The sequence below is a fragment of the Pocillopora verrucosa genome, chromosome 14, assembly GCF_036669915.1.
Source record: "Pocillopora verrucosa isolate sample1 chromosome 14, ASM3666991v2, whole genome shotgun sequence".
Classification (NCBI taxonomy): domain Eukaryota; kingdom Metazoa; phylum Cnidaria; class Anthozoa; order Scleractinia; family Pocilloporidae; genus Pocillopora; species Pocillopora verrucosa.
In genome coordinates, this window is record NC_089325.1 from 11,149,997 (window position 1) to 11,170,562 (window position 20,566).

At 38.9% G+C, this 20,566-nt stretch overlaps 2 protein-coding genes across 3 annotated transcripts; both read left to right on the plus strand.

The window, feature by feature from the left end:
• The first annotated feature begins 847 nt into the window (after nt 1–847).
• Nucleotides 848–7,794, plus strand: LOC131789711 (major facilitator superfamily domain-containing protein 12). Its single transcript, XM_059106883.2, has 10 exons — nt 848–1,461; nt 2,088–2,196; nt 2,583–2,694; nt 3,169–3,287; nt 3,571–3,663; nt 4,067–4,159; nt 4,854–5,027; nt 5,196–5,299; nt 5,729–5,862; nt 6,443–7,794. The coding sequence occupies exons 1-10, from the start codon at nt 932–934 to the stop codon at nt 6,535–6,537; spliced, it is 1,563 nt and encodes a 520-aa protein (XP_058962866.1). The 5' UTR covers nt 848–931; the 3' UTR covers nt 6,538–7,794.
• A 1,674-nt stretch (nt 7,795–9,468) lies between these two features.
• On the plus strand, nt 9,469–19,753 carry LOC131789696 (major facilitator superfamily domain-containing protein 12-like). 2 transcript variants are annotated; one of them, XM_059106857.2, is made up of 10 exons: nt 9,469–10,120; nt 14,838–14,946; nt 15,125–15,209; nt 15,386–15,558; nt 15,957–16,049; nt 16,512–16,604; nt 17,030–17,203; nt 17,835–17,935; nt 18,119–18,255; nt 19,026–19,753. In XM_059106857.2, exons 1-10 carry the CDS (start codon nt 9,594–9,596, stop codon nt 19,097–19,099), a joined length of 1,566 nt encoding a protein of 521 aa, XP_058962840.1. In that variant the 5' UTR covers nt 9,469–9,593; the 3' UTR covers nt 19,100–19,753. The 2 variants fall into 2 exon arrangements, with proteins under 2 accessions (XP_058962840.1, XP_058962841.1); XM_059106858.2 differs by having other exon boundaries at nt 15,125–15,203.
• The last annotated feature ends 813 nt before the right edge of the window (nt 19,754–20,566 follow it).

Here is a 20,566-nt window from a genome sequence, read left to right on the forward strand (position 1 = left end):
AAAGTCTCGTAAACAATCGCTTTGATCGTCTTTGCAGAACAAATTTGATTGTAGCTTTTAGAAAGTTATATATACTTCTTTTAAAAGAGAAAGTTAAAATCATTTTGTGATCAATGAAGCTTTTTGACGCGTAACCTTATCCTTTCACTGGGGCCCCGTTTCCGCTGCACGTCTGATAGAATTTGATACGATGGTGAAGAGAATGACACCTTTGACTCGACAAGGGAATGATGGGCAGATTGATTTGTCATCCTTACGCAATGATCTTCATCTGCTGAATAACGATCACCTCGCACGTGCACGAGGCGCGTTTTCAGGGAGCAGAGGAGGGGCGGAAGGTTAAGTTTGAGAGGGAAACGGCTTTCAAAAAGAACAAATGGCTAAAACCCGTTCGAAATAATTAACTTATACTTTCTATATTGGTCCTCTCTAAAACTGTATAATTTCTACAGAGTTAATGAAAAAAACAAAAAACGAAAATTGCAGAGTCACGCAGGATGGTGGGCAATTCAATCCAAACCCATGTATCCGCAGGAAATTCTTCATAGCATATAAAAATCAATCAAAACGAGAAGTACAGAGGAGGAATAAAAATATATTTTTTCCTCTATCTCCTTATCTTTACAAGCAATACTGTCGAGGCGTGTTACAAATAGTCAATTGCAAAACAAACATTATTGCTCAACGTCAAGAAAACTTTCTCAACAGGTAATCTACTGAAAAGCGCATCGCTACATTTTCACGCAGAACCTTTTGACCGATGTTTTTTTTTTGTTATTGTTTTTGTTGGTATTTGGGCACGTGAAGCCAATTGGCGCAGAACGACAGAAGGTGACAGAAACACTTGAAAGAAGGTCGTACGCTGTCTGAGCAGTGCATTAGCAGATATCACTCATAGTTGAAAGCATAACAACATAAGATACAGACTGAAATGGGCGTTCCTCGATTATTTACCTGCTTACAAAAGCCAGAAAATGCTTCGAAGCTCAAGGATCGCACTCCACTGCGCCAAAGAATCTCATACTCCACGGGCCATCTCTTCAACGACTTGTGCTCCGCTGTTTGGTTCACTTACTTTATCGTATACTTCAACAAAGTTGTCGGACTTTCCACCACGGACACTGGACTTCTCTTCCTCATTGCTCAAGGCGCCGATGCTATTCTTACGCCGTTTATGGGCATCGGCTGCGATCGAATCGTCATTAAACGCTTCGCGCCTTACGGTAAGAGAAAGACTTGGCATTTGTTTGGCACGATTTTCGTGGCAGTCGCGTGGCCGTTCATCTTCAGTCCTTGCTTAGCATGCTCAGAAGATAGCCCCAAATGGCTCCCACTTCTGTATTACTCGGTTACAGTGGTAATTTTCCACGTCGGTTGGGCAGGAGTGCAAATCGCGCATCTTTCACTCATTCCAGAGATCGCCAGACGACCCGGTGAAATTGTTGAGTTGAACGCTGTCAGGTAAAAGTGATATTAAGCAGGTCTTAACAGGCTGACCGTTGACCGTGATTTTAATAGAATTATCGGAAAAGGTTCTTTTTTCTCGATATTATATCTGTACTTTTTTGGGAGAAAGTAAATCAATCTCAAAAGTTCGTCTCCAAAATAAAATCAAAGAAATCAAAATAAAGATTTTTTTGCCTCTGTCTTTTTTAGTTTTCGCACGAGAGAAATTTTTTGTAGCTGCAGCTGTGATTTCAAAGATGTTTTTGGACTTCCCTGCCCCTGTTTCGTAAATTAAATTTGAAAATCCAGCATGGTCCAGATTGTAAAGTTTTTAAGTGAAATTTTAATTGAACATTTATAGCCTCCCCCTATTAGCGCTTTCTGTTTATAAACAAACAATCTTCCAAGCCTTTGCTTTCAGACTAAACAGGTTAGCAAAAGTTAAGATTAAAACAAACAATGAAGGCCAATGTTAACATGGATAATTTCAATTTTGTCAGCCTCGAACAAAATTATTCAAAAGCAATACAGCTCATGCTAATTGTTGTTTGTTCCTTTAAGCGGGTTGATAATCTCAGAAAGTCCTTTTTTTATCATCAAAGTATTCACATGTAAATTTGTGCATTAACGTCTGCTTTCAGATCTGGTTTAACTTTTGTATGCGGCATCTTCATCTACGTGGTAACATGGATCCTGCTAGGACAAGCGAGCGAAGAAGGCATCAGCCCTAACTTAGCCAAAGAATTCACGGTACCATGAAATTTTGTCACTTACTTTTCTTCAAAAGAAATTCCAACGATATTTTTTGTACTAAAACACTCCGGAATCTTACGTTCAGCGCAAATTTCCAACTAAGCAGGGTTTGAGAACGCGCATACGCCATAAAAAGCATCTTTCCTGTTCGAGTGTTTGTTTCAACCTTTTGCGCTGTAGCAATATCCTGTTTTTTGCCCCTAATTTTTTTACTGTTATTTTTCATTTTTTTTTTTAAATACTTCTCAACAGTTCTCCCTGTTAATGATATGTTTAAAAGATTTTTAGAAAATTTTAAGAAAATACACTGATGGAAATATTCGATAGAGCTGACGAAGTCATAAACGTTTTATTATATTTACAGCGTTTCTATTTGATTTCAGCAACTCAGCTTAATTGTTGTAGCGATTGGATTTCTGTTTTCTATCGTGTTTCACTGGGGAACAATAGAACCAGCTACTTCAACAACTGGCGAAAGGAAGGAACTCACAGAAGGTTAGCAGTTGTATAAAAATTGTACTTTCAAGTTATTTCTTTGAGAAGAGGGAGGGGGCTTTCGCTTCCTCTGATAGTGAAACATTTTTTGCACATTTTCTTTCCTCTCAGTTCAGTTTCGTTTTCATTGATTGAAATCCTCAGCGATCCAGCAAGCAGTTCCATGAAATTCAGTGGATTAGAAGAATTTCGTTCTGGTCGAACTATAGTCTTATGTCAGCCAGAACTTCTAGCTTTGAAGGAGCTAATTGTCAGTTGGGTCCTTAATCTGAAATCTTAAGCAAAATTTGTTCAAATTTCAATCTGCTTTATTCTTCCCTTTCCTTTGTCCTCTTTGCTCCCTTTTGGTTTCCTATTTCCATTCTTCCGTTTTATTATTTTATCAACTCAGTATTTTCTGTCGACAAACGTTAGTATCACACGCCCCACAAAAACAAGCTTTTATGTAATTGTGTATTCTCTGTTCTAACTTAGAACCGCTGGACGAACATTCATCTGATCAAAGCCTCTGTGTGGAGATTGTGGAGAGAGACGCCCCTTCACACAAACCCAAAACATGGCGGCAGTGGTTCAAAGATCCTCAATTTTACGCGGTGAGATGGAGCTTCCACTACCTTTCCGCAATTGGCCGATGGAACCCACGCTTGCACAAATTCAGCCAATAGCAAGCTAGACATTAAAATCAGTCGAAACTTGGTTGCACGCGTTTTCCCGCTCTCCCGCACATGGCGGGAAACCTCTTGTTTACTAGAAAAACGACTCGCCCTTGCGCATCAATGCATTTCAAAAGTCAAGGTCTTTTGTGAAATGTGTCAGTTTTAATAATGTAAGCTGTATTTGCCCATGCACTGACCAACTGATGTGTTTTTCTTTCAGATGGGCGTCGTTTACACCTGCAGTCGTATCACAGTGAATGTTTCCCAATCCTATTTTCCATTCTACTTGACGGAGACGCTTCACTTTCAGAAAGTATGTTTAAATGAACATCTTTCGTAATTCCACGGTTCAGCTGAAAGGGTATAATCAAAAAAGATTAAGCAGAATTTGTTTCCTCTTATACTCAGCACAAAGTTCCATTAGCTTTTGCTTACCCCAGGCCAACTGTAAAAACGTTACTCGATTACAGCTTTCAATGTTTTCCACAAAACAAGTAGAAACAGCATGGAGACATTTCTCGGTCGACAATAAACTTTTAGACAGATATCTTTCCCACAAAAGCCGACGACGAACTTCAGAAACTTTAAACTTGAAGTCTGAAGTCTGAAGTCTCTTCATTAACGGGCTTTTATACTTCAACGCGTCCTCGTTTCTTTTATAATTTTCTCTTTCATTTTTAACTATAGTACGTCTTTCTCTCAATTTCGTTTTGCAGGAGGCCATCGCATATTTTCCTCTGGTCATCCTGGTTACTGGTGCCATTTCAAGTGTTCTTGTAAAGAGAATCAGCAAAAGCCTGGGTACCAAGGTGAAAACTTAACCATTTACACTCTAAAATCAGTATGTATGTTCTTCTCATTGTTCACCATACATTTCCTTTGGTACTGAAAAGGAGAATTTGTTTAACAATCAAGAACTCGGAATTCAGTGATCATTTCCTTCAACTAGTGTTTAATTCAAAAGTGTTAAATTGTAAGGAGAAATTAGATGCCAGTCCCTCTCAGGGCTATAAGGTTAAATCAAAGTCTGTCCCACAAACAGCCACACAAAGTTCAATTGTTTTTAACTCCACTCTGACGAAGGGCCAACGCTCGAAACGTCAGCTTAGCAACTCTTTATGGTGGCTGATTTACATGATCAACTCTGTTAATAAAACTAAGTTATCTTGTTATACTTTCCCACCGACGTAGCATCACAGGTTCATTTCCCCCTGTTTTCAACTCAATTTGACTTGAACAGTTCCCATTCTATCTTGCTGTTTCAAATCAACCAATTCTGAGAGAGAAATCCAACCTTGACTCACAGTGATCAGTGCATAGGAGGGCATATTCTTTCTTTCATTTTCAACCAAATGTGTAACGCAATTTCCGGGAGTGGAAGGGGACAGTAATGATGAAAAGTCCTCAATGATACAAAAAAAAAGCCATCGTCATAGGAAAAATATCACTTTACTTAATTGACTGAGGAATTCATTTTCCTTCTGTTTCTTTGCCTTTTTTCAGTGGACCTTCTGTTTAGCCTGCGCAATCGTTCTTGGCGCATGCGCTTGGTTTTATCTTCAGACAATCTCGGGCCGAGAGGGGGTGTACGCGGCGGCGTTCATTTTGGGCTGCGGAAATTCTGTCATGCTTGTGACTGTGCTGTCTATGACCGCTGACATGATTGGAATCGATAAGGTAAGAGAAAAGGAATCTCCAACGTGCTTCAATGTCGTCTTGCACGACTTACATAGTACGCAGAGAGAAAACAGAGGAAGAGGCTTTGGAGAAGAATCTCTTTTGGACAAGATAGTAGATTAAGTAACAGGTTTTTGTCTGAACAAGTTTTTGTCCCTTTTCCTCCAGGCCTCCGGAGGCTTTGTTTACTCAGTAATGGGTTTCTTGGACAAAGGATTCGTGGGTGCGGTGGTGCTTGTGATTCAGACATTTTATCCTGATAGTCCTGACGGGTATGTACATTTAATATCTAGCGGCGATCAGGTCCTGATTTTTAGCGATGCGGTAAAAGCGTTTTTTCGCTTTTTTGAAGCCTCGAATTAGGCGAGAGATTTAGCGGGGGTTGGCAAAATGATGGGACCATATACCCCTCGCAGACCTGTCACCAGTTTGCGTTGCTCGAGGCCGCAAACTTTCTTCCGAGTGGGAAAAATTTAGTGCCGCAGTGCTATGACAGAAAGGGTATGCTCGCGGGCGAATTTTGATATTCTACCAGTTTTACTAACTACGTAATTTAACTCATAACTTGTCAGCGAGAACTTTCTACCTTTGACAATTATTCACCACATTGGACTTGAATGGTACTTGCTATTCTCTTCTGAACTAGCCAATCAGTGCGCGCGAAATACACTATTCACTTGTGTAGTACATTTCTTTTTCAGGGTGATATGTGAACAATGTGGCAGTTATGTGCGCCTTGTATTTACCTTAACGCCAGGAATATCAGCTGTTATTTCCTTGGCAATCGTTGGTCTTTGTTTCAAGTCAAAACTTGTCTTGTCCTGTCGGCCAAGAAGTAAGTTACGACCCGTTATACTTGAACAGTGGGCTTTTATCTTCTCTTAAATGCAACGATGATTAATTCTCACACATGAGACGCTATGAGCTTAATGATATTGTTAATTAGTCAAATTATATATATAATTACACCCTATCTGATCAATATATTGATCAGATGGGATATTAATTAAGTAGCATAATGGTTACGTTTGGAAAGATATGGTTTTTTTTCTAATTTTTTTTTTTCACGACCCACAAGCAGCTGAGTTTCAATCCCCAAAGAGTCATTATTTAGCACCTTGGGAAAGGGGCGGAGGGGGGATGGGTTGGGGATTTAGGTTGTTCCACAATAAAATTCACCCGATCCCCCAAATGCTCTGTTATATTCTTATGCTTCCCCCCCCTGTTAATGGCAGTTAATTTGCCATCAATTTTCCTAAGTCATCTCCTTTATACTCTATTAGTCCTCCGTACCCCCTGAAAACAAAGTGACCCCCCCAGCCTCCACGACCTCGCCCCCCGGAAATAAATAATTACTAATTCCTTAAATAAGATTTTCCTCATTTTCTTACTTGAAGTACGTTAACTTTTCACAGTTGAAAAAGCAGATCAGAGCACGCAAACAATACCCGTGGAATGTCTTGCAGACCTTTACGAAAAGATCGCTGAACTTCCTAGTTCTAACGTTTGAATGAGAAGTGGCCGATGGGAGGCGCAACAATGCTGCACTGCCATAGGGTTGGCTAAAAAAAACGATGCAGTGAAAATGATGGTTTGAAGGTCCTAATCTCAAATTTTTTGATGATGTTATGCAATCAATTGCAAGAAGCTGAAATGAAGATACAGACAAAGATCAAGATTGAGTTTTCGTATCTTAAGGGCCACGCTACAAAGAAAAAATTGGAGTTTTAAATTAACTTTCTTTTTGAAAATGTTTGGTTATATAGACAAAGAAACGCTATTTAGATGATGCGGGATTTCATTTATTTATGTTGAACACGCAAGTAGTGGTATTTAGTGTAAACCTAAGATAAAGCTTTTCTATAAGTTATATTATTGTTTAAAGCTATCAAAAGTTGAGACCATCGCCTTCTTTTCACCAGATAATTTATATCACATTCCATTCACCACTGTAGCAGGCCAAGGGCTGAACTTAGGAGGCTGAGGAGGGAGTAAGATGCTGTTACTGAAGTTGTACGAGGGAGGGGGGGAAGTCTCCCGCGCTCCATACCCTGCCAGTCTGCTTCCCTCGCGTTTGTTAGATGCCTAATAAGCAAACAAGCGAAAGGATGAAATTTTGGTTAAAATATTGACCCTAGAATAACATTTTGAGAACCATGTAGTCTGCATTATCCTTTGTTAAATTCCAACATAACCCTGCAGTATGTCGCATTTGAGAGCGCATGATAGCTATAAAAGAAAATTTGGGGAGTCCACGAATCTTCTTCTATTATACAGGGATCGAAAGTTGTCAGCACGTGCACCTTCCACGTGCGCACCTTGCATAACATCTGTTCATAACCATAATAACATCAGGCAAACCCCTTAATAACATTAGTGAAAATATTTGGAATGTTACATAAAAAAGCATGATGTATCCCAGAACTTTGTGACAGCTAAAAGCTTACGTGTTTTTCCGAAAAAAAGGGAGGGCCTCACGCAAGCTTTCCATGAATTATTTCCGTTATCTTAGCTACACATATCCTAAAAACCTTTTGATTTTTCTTTAAAAATTTCGTTTGGAAGCATCCCTTATCACGGTCGGAAATGAGACCAACAGGTCCGCTGTGTACCGAAACTTCACTGTTTACTTTTTGAATTTGATCACTCTCACCCTCACGCGCTAGTCATAATACGATCCTATGGTTCTCAATGTCCAAATTATCTGTAATTTTATCCCAAAAATCAACCGAAATAATTATAATCTCGGACCTCACCGACACAAAGTGCCCCCAAAACGGAATATTTATCTATTCTGTAGGTTCTCCTTGTGCATATAGATGTGACAAAATTATGATGAGTTTTATGGCTACCACTGACAGTGCTGAACAGGTTTTAGTTTATCAGCACTAAACGTTCCCTGTGAATGAAAATATAGATATTTGTGTTGAATTAAAAACATGTTGTTACTGCATAAATTTCTTTTAAGTCTCCTGTCATCTCTGTATTTGTTTATCTGATGCAAAAATTATTTCGGTCTATCAATATTTCCATACTTCTTGTCTATAAATGGTTCGATTTGTCTTTCTCTTACAGCTACTGCCCTCATTGTCACTACGTGGGTGAGAACAACTCGTTTGCAAATGAATTGCGGCCTTGCCATGCGAAAACAATGTCTTCGTGCTCATTACTGTCCACATGACAACGCCGTTGGAATTTTTAACGTCATTCACACGCCCTATCACACCATTACTGACAAACACAGCTCAGTCTGCCCTCTGCGGACAAACCACAGTTGGTTTTTTTAATGTTAATACCAGTATGTCTAGTTGAATGAAGTGTTTTCCGCAGGCTATTTTTTCTGTGAGTTGAAAAATGTAAAAACTGTAAAAATGATCACATGAAAGCACCGTGCATGACCCAAAGGTCGAATCGGCTTCATTTAAATGTAAGACTACTCATCCGGCCGATTTGGCTCTCTAGGAAATCGGCATGAGTTTGCTCCTAATATTTCTTGCAACAGTGCCTCGTGACGAGGAAACTCCTCGATTTGAAAATTAAAATTAGAAATTTAAAAAGACATTTTACTCTACTAGATCGGATCACGCCACCCTTCACTCGACCCGATTTTCCGTTCGATGTTATCTTTATGAAAATATTATTTATGTCAACAGAGCGAATCATACGAGCAAGTTTGTTTGTTGACCTTGTTCAGTTTGACCTTAAAAATGCTCGTGACAGTAAAACCGGAAAACCGGAAAACGCATTTGTGCTTTTCGGAAACTCGTTTCTAGCAATTGCGAAAATTCCGAAAGGATTTCAATAAGAAAAAAAGGCCTTCCCTGTAGGAAATAAAAATGTTGTGCATGCTGTTTTGCAATACACCCCTTAAATCATGCACAATGACGTTTACACTGTTCGTAGGACTAGGATTTGCAGGAACCGCAAAATATTATTTTTTCTACTGTAAAATAAAAATTTTCTTGTTCTGAAGAATCGCGATCACAAATCTATTTTTACGTTGTAAACACAGTAAATGAATAGAGAAGTCTATCATTATCTATTGTAGGGAGCTGATTGATCTTCAGAGTAAATATCAAATATTCTTTGTTTTTCGCTAAGGCGACATAAACAACAAAAAAGCCAGAGAGCTAAAAGCAGTAATTATTGCAAATTCTAAAATCGTGACGTCTAGATGTCTGCGTCAAAACAAATTCGAAGTACTTTCCGAGTAACCTTCTGCCAGAAATGCGTAAAAGGGGTTTTCATGTCACCAAAGCTAAACACACTCAATTAACCTGGTGTACTTGGCTGTGGATATCATCGCTACCCTGGGATCCGCCACATGATTGGTTTTGATTTGATGTCACTCTGACAACTGTCAAACTTTTTATGGAAGAACAATAGGTTTATGACGAAGGTTTCCAAATTTAGCAAGTGAAATCGTAAGCGGCTACCTTGCTCGAACATTAATGTCACATCGAGTAAAGCCGGCGTTGCAGTTGCTCCCTAGCAAGTTCAAAGGCGAAGATCGCGCAGGACCGGCTTTCATCTTCCTTTTTAAGAGGATAGCGGGAGAAAACTAAAATGGTGTGGATTTGCGGACGTAATAAACCGAGCCAAAAGCTGGTACACAAAGAAGAAAGAACTTCACTGAAACAAAAGATCTGCTATGGAGTAGGGCATGTATTCAACGATCTTTGTATTCAAGCGTGGTTTACCTATCTTATAATCTTTTTCAACAAAATCGTGAAAATCTCCGCTAAGGGAACTGGTCTAATTTTTCTCGCTTCTCAAATTGCGGATGCGATTTCCACTCCGTTTATCGGTTATGGCTGCGACAAGAGTCTCTCGAAGAAAATCACCAAGAAATACGGCAATAGAAAGATCTGGCATTTATTCGGTAGTGTTGGAATCGCGCTGATCTGGCCGTTTGTGTTCAGCCCGTGTTTAGCTTGTAACGAGGATAGCCCTGACTGGGTTCCGGTGGCATACTATGGAGCCTTCGCAGCTCTATTCAGTGTTTGTTGGCCTATGGTGGAGATAAGTCATTTGTCTCTAATGCCCCATGTTGCCAAACGGCCGAAAGATGCTGTAGAGTTGAGCGCTATAAGGTAAGTACATGTGAAATTCTAGGGGCAAAAAGTTGCTCGCAAAAAGCAGCAGGATTACTAGGATTTTCATCGTAGGTGGTGTTACATGATGCGATATTGTTTGTCTGGCTTTTTTCCAAGCGTCATTGTCACTCGTGTTCGTTACACGAAAAAATATTTTTTTCATCAAGGCCTACTCGAGGTTTTTAAACAAACATTGTTGCTGGCATTTCACACGTTCTGGGGAAATCTTAAAAAAGCCCTAGAAAGAAATATGTACTAAGTAATTCCTTCTTTCATTTCACTGATTTTAACCGCGCGGTGGTTCAAAATTGTATTTGTCGTTATTGCATCATCTATTGTCGGTGGGTTTTCCTTTTGCTGAGCCACCGAGCGGAAAAAGGAAACAATGGATTCAGGTGATCGAACGCAGATGTCTTGTGACTTCCGAATGATTTTAATTTGAAAAGAAATGAAAACTTGTTTTCAGGGGTACTAAATATGCCTTTTACATCCTCTGAAATACGCGATCCATCGTTCTTCGCTTTCGATTTCCATGCGAAATATTTTGTACATGTTGTTCACATCTAAACGGAGTACTTTGAACTTAAAGCTAATATACATAATGCAACCTTCGGAACAGATAACAATTCTCAGCTCATTGGGCAACTAACTGGGCAGTGATGCTGTTAGACTTTAATTTGCAAATTCAAATCCTCTAAAATTTATTTCAGTAATATAAATTCACATAGCATAAGTTCTTTCTGATCGTGCACGAGGCTTTCAAGTTTGGTCATTAAAAATACATCGAAAGCGTGTTTCAAAGGTAAATATGTTTACCTGGGTTTAAGCACCTCATGAGCCCTTCATTCATATTCAAAATTATTCAGTAAAGTTTTTTCGTTTTTAAAACGCTTAGTTGTTTTGCTCAGTACAGCTTCCTAGGAGCCTTCATGTTACGTTTCCGCTCAATCAGGGAAAATTCATGACAGCAGATAATCTAAACGCGTTGAAATCGGAAGAACGACAGGATTATAAATGATGATCACCATTTTTTTTTTTTTTGCATCATGTAACTGAGTGACCTTTGTCGGTCGTGAGAATAATATCTTGTTGTTCCAGATTAACACATGCACGCTTTCGAAAGTAGAGTGAAATCTAGGCCCTCCGAACAAGCTAGTTCGGTTCAATTAAATTTGGCTGTAATTTCATGTGAGTTTCGGGAAAATGGCGTCAGCCTTTGAATCACCAATCCACCGAATTGGCATCTTTGCTTAGATCACTACGCACGAGAAGTAAATACTTGACACCAGATGCAAAATTTGCCGTCGTCGATAAGCGCATTATTAGAAAGAGCGTCCTAACATCTGTGTGCGTTCGATTATTTCTTCAAGGTTTATAGATATGGGTCTCTTTCTCGTATGCGCCAATTTGTTCTTCGTGAGCGAAGTTTCAACAATAAGGTTGAATGAGGTTTTGTGCATGCTATTCAAAAGTTAGAAAGCCAAACTATTTTCATTTATTACTATAATTTTCTTAATTGAATTGCAAAATGCTTAGGAATTAATGTGTTAATCCTTGTTCTTAAAAGATGAAAGGCCCTTTATTCCTTAGCTGCGCCAGTTTAATAATGATCAACCTTAACATAATTCCCCCTTTTCCTAGTGAAACTGTGTTTTACGTCATGTTAGTCATCAAGTGAGATGATTATGTCACCCTCAATGCAGTTTCACTCAAACAATTTTTCGTAGAGGACTATCTGTGCTATTTGCCGTGACGTAGAGTGCCGAAATTACCTCCAAGTAACGCATGTAAATACCTCTCTGTCTTATCGACTCCAGAATATTTCATTTCAGTCGATAGACTGAATGGGTCATGGTTTATATTTACCCTTTAACTCCCAGATCAAATTTGTAATTCTCCTTACCGTCAACCATACAATTCTTATAACATTAGTTCAGAGAATCTAGAATCGCATCAACTTATTTCCCCCAAATTGATATTTTTCTTTATTCTCATCACTTATCTGGTTAATATTGTATTGATATTGTAAGGAGAAATTCTGTCTTGGTCAGACGTGGGAGTTAAAAGGGTTAAGTCACCTGATTTACGATCGAAACAGAAATAGAAACTAAAAAAAATTAATTTAATCGAATTAGGTAATCGCTACATATTTCAGACTTCGCATTTTGTATAAAAACATGAGCGCCTCGGAAACCTTAACCTTAAATGGGAATCATCTGTATCATCTTAAGACACAAGACTCTTTCTGTAATCTTAGTGATCTTCATGATCTTACATTGATACGATTTACCTCGAGATCCTCTCTTGGCAAACCCTTCATGGCGTAGGAGGAGGGGGGGGGGGGTGGAATTCTTTGTATAACGCCATTTCCGGAAATATCATTTTCCAAGGTCTGACCTAACTTCGTTGAAACGTTTTCGTTTTTGATTCGTGTCATGCCTATGAATTTCTTAAGTTGTGAATAGGGAATTTCCATGAGAACTTTATCAATTGTCCCGTCTCTTTTGTGCATACGCATTCTCGACATTCACGGTATTTTTAAAACTCGCCTTTTTAGGTGCCGTGTCTGGTTAATCCAATCCACTAACCCACAGACGTAATAAATAAGGAACCCTCTTCCCGACAAACAGTCAATGAGAAACGACAAACTTTTCTGCAAGAGAGGGATTGTTGATGAATTAATGCACCGAAATCTTTAAATTTAATTTCGAGGAAAGGTATACCCTGTCAAAGGAGAATAACGAAATGGGTCGTAGGGGTTTTAAATGGATTAAATTGCGGTTATTTTCCCAACGTGATGGGAAGAAGAACTGCGGAAACACCTCACGGAAACGTTTTGAACTCTAAGTTTAGAAGCATTTCAAAGGATTAGAGAAGTTAGTGCGATTCGTGATCAAGGCAGCATTATTCATCAGCGCCCTAGCACTTACTGCATGTGCTAAAGCGAGAAAATTCAAAGAAACAACCGAAAACATACGAAATTGCGGAATTTAATGTCGCTCGAATGTGTTTGACTGCAATAAAATCACAAGAGAAAACCAAATTAATTGAAAGTTGTAAAGAAATTTAGAATATTGGTTTTAACACACGGTATGATTTGGGAGGAAATCCGGAGTCTATATACTCTCGGTGACAGGAACCTGACATCGGAGACACATGTACGTGTCGGTAATATCAAGTTTTGTTCTGATCATGCACTCTCCATAGGTTGTTATTTTAAGAATATACCAGAATTCCTTTTCTTTAACTATTTAATACCATCAAGCTACCACCCTCACTGCAATCGTCAGGTGATATTTCCGGAAGGTATCAGTTTATTTGGTTAGTGATCCACGAGAGACTGAATTCTTCAAATTCAATTCAACACTGTTCTCTTTATTTGCTGATGCGTTTTAAGTTTTGTGTACTGTTGACCATAGGGGGATATTGTGCAAATGCTTAATTAAAGGAAAAATGCACCAAAATTTTTGTTTTGTTCCGAACAGCTCAGTTGGAGATGAGAGTCTTTATAGTGTCTCTTTGGTACGGTCTCAATCGATCCCCATGACATCTTTAACCCATTTAAAACCCACGAAACACCAAGACAATTTCTGCTTACAATATCAAGCAGTCAAATGATGGAAATGAAAAAAGGATTATTAGTTGATCCAATACCAAATTCTCCGAAGTTACATCATAACTATTATGTGGCAGACAGTAAGGAGAATAACTAATGAGATCTTGATAGTGAAAGGGTGAACTGTTCTTTTTCGAGACTCTACTTTCACTGGTCGCTTTGACAACAGTTCTCTTCGTCACATAATATCTTAACCCAAATAGCGTGCTCTTATAACTCTGAAGTTGCGGTTTGACCGCTAGGCTAGCGTTCTTTGTTTTGAATCCAGCTGGGCACAAAGGCAGCTACCAGACTTAAATTAAATTCTTACGAGAACGCTAATTGTTCGTGTAATTTTAATTTATTTCGTGGCTAAAAACGTTTTTCCTTATGCCCAATTGAATAACAAAACAACATTTTATGCTTTTCGAGCATTGACCAACAATAGATCAGGCCGTGGTTATTTGAAAGTTGGATAAAGACACCCACCGGATAGATTTCCATCCGGTTGATAGCGCTGTATGTTTTGTATACTCTTATCCGCAGGGTTCTGATTTATCTGTTGGATAGCTTTATTTGCCCTATGAATAACTGAGCCCAGGTGTTGAGTCTTTTTCGATATTAAAATATTCCACCACTTCATGATCTAGTCAAGATTTACCAACCAAGGTTTTTGTGCTAAAAGAGACAGTCTTTTTTTGTTGTTGTTGTGGTTGTCGTTGGCGTCCTTTTCAGTGCTATTTTTGATTTTGCTCATACTTGTAAAAGAGATAAACTGGCATAGCTTAGAAAAAAGATATAAAGAGATGATCAACCTCACATTCTTGATAGGGGGAGGGGGGGGGCGGCAAAATCCTGAGAAATTTTAGTTGGGTTGTGGCGTCAAGGCCTTATAAACCTGTTAAAGACAAAACACTTTTACAAATTTTGACTCATTCAGCAGATTCTAAATAAATATTAAGATTTTTTTTGCTCATGTAGAGTGTGCATCGCCAACACTAACAACTTCTTAAAGCCTCCTGTCAACACATACTCAAGTTATGAAGGAAGAGCCTTTGAAAGCAGTTGTGGTGAATAGAAAGAAGTTAACCCTTTTCCTATGTCCTTTTGTTCTTTCAGATCTGCACTCAAGCTAGGATGCGGCGTTTTTGTGTTTGTAGTAACTTGGATCCTTCTGGGCCAAAACAGTGAAGAAACTGTCAACGAATCTGCAAAGAAACAATTTACGGTAAGAACCTGAAATAAAATTCAATTTAATTAAATGTCCGATGTGGTTTTCACTTTCGACGAACAAACACTGGATAGGTCCGTGTTCCATGAACATTAAAAAAATTGTCTTGTTTCTTGGTTTGTTTGCTTGGTTTGGTTTGTTTTGTTTCTCCAACTCGCTTTTGTTTCATTTTCAGTATCAATCCATAATCGTCATGATAACTGGAAGCTTTTTCGCTTTTATTTTCCACTGGGGAGTAGAGGACGTCGATCATGGTACAGGTACCCCCAATTCTATTCACTTCAAGACTTTCGGAATCCGCACTTCCGGTTATCAGATGTGAAAACTAGAATTTTGACTATTCGGATTTCTACGTTTTACGACTGCAGTCTATTTGTGTATGTTCTGTGTTCTTCCAAATGAGGTAATTTATCTCCAAAATGATTTCTCTTTTCAGCGGAAGATGAAGAAAATAAAAAACAGTCGCAAAATTCTTCAGCCGACGCTCCACTGTGTAAGGACTTGGAAAAACAAGCCCTTGAGATCGAGCTTCAAAAGCAGGAAAGACAGAAACAGGATGACGTAAAGAAAACCTGGATGAAATGGCTTAAAAATCCTGACTTTTATAAGGTGAGAGCGTTGGCTCTTTGCTTTGAATATCAACGCAGAGAAAGTTTACATGAAATTAAATCGGGGCATTTTCAACGGTGAACAAAACCCGAAAACAAGTTAAGAGGAAGCGCTCGGTAATCAAAACGCTTGCAAAGAAATTAATGCAAAATCTCTTTTTCGTTAGAAGAAGTCAAATGAAGAACATTCCCTCTGGGGGCTCTATCAAGGCCATGAAAAGTGTTCTCTGTAGAGAGATTGTGTTGTTAAGTTATAAACACTTAAAGCTGCAAATGCGACTTAAGATTCGTGGCCTGGATGGAAACCATTCGTCGTTCGAGACTAGGACCCTTAATGGTGATTTTTCGCTGACACCAAGTTTAAACTTAGCTTGTATTTTTTTCTCTTTACCTTTGCAGATTGTTATAATATATATGGCGACACAGAATGTGGTAAATTTAAATCAGTCGTACTTTCCTATGTATCTAACAGAAACTCTTCACTTCCGAAAGGTAAGATAATGATGAGATCTGGATTGTGACTGAGTAAATTACTGGAAAAGTTTGCCTTAATCAGGCTGTTCGAAATAATTGGAATGTTACTAATAGTTAGGCAAGGTTAGACCAAAAAAAAGGTAACAGAAACATTTAACTAAGAAATCTCTTAGGTTTTCTAACCATTTACCTAAACTAACAGGAATTCGAAACAGTATGGGTTATTTGTTAGGAAAAGCTTACAAAATGTTTAGGAGGGGAAGGGATGTGGTAGGGGGTGGGGGGAAGGGGTGTGGTAGGGGGTGGGAGGAAGGGTCATAATATAGACTGACTCTCCATCAATGAAGTGCAACAATACTCTTCATGGCTTGCTTCATGCTACAAAACGCGGTAGAAACTCTGGTGAAATAGGTCATTCAACCAGAGTGCTAGACGTGAGATTTTGTAATAAAGTTAACTTTCTGTTTTATTTTCAATCAGGAAGCCATTGCTTACTTCCCATTAATGATCCTCATCAGCGGAATCCTTATGAGCACAGTGATAAAGAGACTTAACAAGTATTTCTCGAACAGGGTAAGTTGATGAGTGAGATTCTCCTCACTGCTCTTTTTGGATCGGTATCAGTACTTTTGGGAGAATTTGATTGCCTATCCCCCGTTCGTTATCTTTAAGCTCGAGTCAGAGTTTCTGCTTCCTTACCATCTCTGCAATAATTTGCCTCTCTATCTTCAGAGAGAATGTAAACCAAGGACGCAAAAGGAGGAACCTTAAATATATTAATTTAGGACCCCTGGAAACACTTCGGCGTGGCCTTGGTCTCTAAATTATTTCTTCCTAACTCGTTTTTCCATCCCCCCCTAACTCGTTTTTCCATCCCCCCGTTCTTATCAGACCTACAGATCACAAGGTTTTAGGTTTATGTCAAAAAAAAAGATGGTAGGGTCAACTAGAATGTATGTACAGCCAAGTAACATCGCTAAATCACGGTTTCCACACAGGTTTTGTTTTGTGTTGGTGCAGTCGTTGTCATTGGCTGTGCCACGTGGTTCTACTTCACGCCTCAGTCAAAGAGACAAATGATCTACGCGCCCACAATCATCATGGGCTGTGGAAACTCCATGATGCTTGTGACGTCTCTAGCCATGGTAGCAGAAATCATTGGTGACGATAAAGTAAGTGTGTGATCTGCCTTTTCTTTCCACCCAGAGCTTCCCGTTTGTACACATGGCACGACACCATTCCGCAATTCTCTTCGATTCAGAAACGTGGATAATTTGCCTCAGGAATTTCCGTTGGTGATTCTACTTTGTTTTTTTGCACAGGGAGGGCAGCCAGGAAATTGCACTAACAGTTCTACGTATTAAAACTTTTATATCACCATGTTTTCCTCTCCGTCCCCGTCAAGCTTTCCACTATTTTCCATCCGTCATCCACCCTTTCTGGGATGAGCGTAAAGCCCTTGAAGGCCAATCTGGTGAATTTTCTCCTTGATATCTGGATGTTTCACCCCGCTATTAATACAACCTTTACTACTTTGCTCCATGAAATTTTGCAATTTCGCCCCCACCCTCCCAGTTCGTCCACAAGCTTATTATATAAGATCGGATGGACGTCTTATGGTCGATTTAGTGAGGGAGAAGGAGGTGGAGGGAGGAGGGGGGGGGAGTGAAACATACATAAACCTTCTGAAGGGAAAGGGATGTAAACCTTCGCATCCATTCCAACTAGAGAGAATCACACATATTTCTTCCATGGTGTGTAGCAGTACGTGTTTTTCTGACCTAACCTTTGTTCGCTCTACAGAAATCTAGTGGTTTTGTGTACGGTGTGTGCGCTCTTATGGATAAAGCATCGCTTGGTTTTATAGTTCTTGGCCTACAAGAATATTATCCCGAGACACAAGGGTGAGTTGATTCATTGGCCTTTTCAGATGTGATTTGTAATACTCCCTTCAAGCAGCTATACATTCCCTTGAAAACTAGTGAAGAGAATTTGGTGATTTATCAAGATAACCTCCTGTATTTAGCACTGGACTCGTTACATTTCTATTCGTGGCGCATGTTTAACATAGTTTCTGCTATTTCCAGGATATGTGGCGAACCTTGTGCCCAGTACCTCAGAGGCGCCTTCTCGGTATTCCCTGGGATTGAAGCGCTGCTTGCTTTCTTGATTGTAGCTCTTTTGTATCGTAAACCTCCCACAAACATTAAACGACGAATGACAGGTAAGTACAGGGAATGGAACTCTTTCAACCAGTGGGTTGCATCGCATCTTAACCTTTTCACCCAAAGAGTGACTAACATCTTATTTTCCCTTGCGATATCACCCCTGAATCACACATTAACGTCACAAACAAATTCTCCTTGTCAGCACCTCAAGAAATGTATGGTGAACAGTATGGAGAATATGCATACTGATATTAGGGTGTACAGGGTTAAAGGGTGTTGTGTGAGCTAAAAGCAGTTCTGAATGAGAGGAGGAGATTAGCTTTCATTTAACGTGAAATGCATCGTCAAGGAGCAGTTAAAGGCATTTTCTGTCATCTAGGGGTATGTCACAGTGTTCTATAATCACGAGTTATCGTTGACGTGACCAAGAAGGCCAAGAGGGGTGTAACGTTTTAGTACTCTCGTTGGTGACGCCTTTAACCACGTTCAACAACTTTTCGTTTCCACGGGGTACACATTGATTGCCAGAATTTAACCTTCTACACCTCAACATTAGTACGCATACTCCACACTGTTCTCTATACATTTCTGTTAGTGCTGACAAGGATAATTTCTTTCTACGATTAAGAGCTTCTACAGTTGGTGATCATTCCCTTCATTCTCGAGACCTAAATGTTTGATTCAGGGGTGATATTGTAAGGAGAAATTAGCTGCTAATCACTCTTAGGGTCAAATGGTTATGAATACAAAATTCTCCTATATAAGAGCTGTATTTCAAAATTTAGTTTTATTAATTTCCTGATTTTCTCATTTTTTTTTTTTTCAGTTTTAGCTAAAGACGTGTACACAGATGATATCGACCTAGAACAATTGCCTTATCTAAAAGCGACTGAAGTATAACGCTGCAATTGACGCTCCAACCATCCACTTTACTTCCGGTTCACGTGATCGGACCGTGTTAGAATATGATAAGCTCGTGCAACTAGAAAAGCAGGAAGTGATTGTGAGTGGCGTAGACGTGGACACAGACGTAGCTCCTTGATATTGAATAACCAGCGAGGGAACTGAGAACTAGTATTGGAAAAACATTTGAACTGTCAATGGTGACTTACTCGGTTTTTCGTTGTAGAAAAACCATTTTCATAGTTAATCTTCAAATTCAAAATTAAGATTGTTTAAATATATGTAATGAAGTTTATTTATACAGTGCAGAGAACCTATAACAAAATAGTGACACCTACTTTCTGTAAGAAAGTAATTTTTTAGATTCAATTAATCGCTGATTATTTATACCATGAAATCAATGTAATCACATACTCGACGTGGTTGGGAAATTTTTAAACTCTAAGGGCTTTTAATTAAGGAAATGCTTACATCAATCAAATATAAAATAATATAATTATTTGCTACTTCAAGCCCTTATCTCTCGGGATATTCAGTTATAACGATGTTATTTGTGTTCGTTTGGTTTTTTTGGCCATTCCAGCTACCTTTTTATTTTGAAAACACTGTTTTCAGAAAACGTTTCTTAATAAACTGAAACGGGTTCTTCAACTTTCAGAGTGAATTATTTATTTTATGACAACTGTCTTCGGTGTATCACAATCATTATGACTTTGGAAGAGCTTCTCGCTGGTGCTTTAACCCATTAACTCTTACGAGTAACCAAGACAGAATTTCTCCTTACAATACCCATACAATATCAACCAGATAAGTGATGAGAATAAAGAAAAATATCAATTTGGGGATAATTAGTTGATCCAATACTAAATTCTCTGAAGTAGCGTCATAAGAATTGTATGGTTGACAGTAAGGAGTATGACAAATTTTATCTTGGAGTTAAAGGGTTAAGAAGACGCTAGTTTAACAACATGTGGTTGGTAGCCACCGCGCTCAATAAATCGAACCGGAACAGTTAGTTGTAAAATATATTATCATTAATTCATATCTCGTACTGTTACGGTTTTTTTCCTTTTAAGCTTTTAACTTCTACGAGTGACTAGCATCTAATTTCTCCCAACAATTTCACCGCTGAATCACACACTAAGGTCATGAGAATAAAGGAAATGATCAGCATGGAAAGAACCTTTTGATTGGCAAACAAATTCTTCTTGTCAGCACCTTAGGAAATGTGTAAAGAGCAGTATGGAGAATATGCATACTGATGTTAGGGTGTAAAGGATTCAACTAAAAGCCACTCTCTTATTATTAAGCCTTGGTATCCGAGCCAATGTTTCATCTGCCTTTTCAAATGATGAAGGCTAATGACAATTGAGTTTATACTTGGAAATGCACATACACACACACACACTCAACGCGAAAGAAAGACAAATTTTCCGCTTCCAATTTCCCATTGATGACATATTT

What these genes read in the sequence shown, in the direction of transcription:
- LOC131789711 (XM_059106883.2), top strand. Translation starts at nt 932, where the DNA reads ATGGGCGTTCCTCGATTATTTACCTGCTTACAAAAGCCAGAAAATGCT. An exon ending in GTTGAGTTGAACGCTGTCAG is followed by an intron (nt 1,462 to 2,087) that starts GTAAAAGTGATA and finishes GTCTGCTTTCAG; the next exon opens with ATCTGGTTTAACTTTTGTAT. An exon ending in ACTTAGCCAAAGAATTCACG is followed by an intron (nt 2,197 to 2,582) that starts GTACCATGAAAT and finishes ATTTGATTTCAG; the next exon opens with CAACTCAGCTTAATTGTTGT.
- LOC131789696 (XM_059106857.2), top strand. Translation starts at nt 9,594, where the DNA reads ATGGTGTGGATTTGCGGACGTAATAAACCGAGCCAAAAGCTGGTACAC. An exon ending in GTAGAGTTGAGCGCTATAAG is followed by an intron (nt 10,121 to 14,837) that starts GTAAGTACATGT and finishes TTGTTCTTTCAG; the next exon opens with ATCTGCACTCAAGCTAGGAT. An exon ending in CTGCAAAGAAACAATTTACG is followed by an intron (nt 14,947 to 15,124) that starts GTAAGAACCTGA and finishes TTTCATTTTCAG; the next exon opens with TATCAATCCATAATCGTCAT.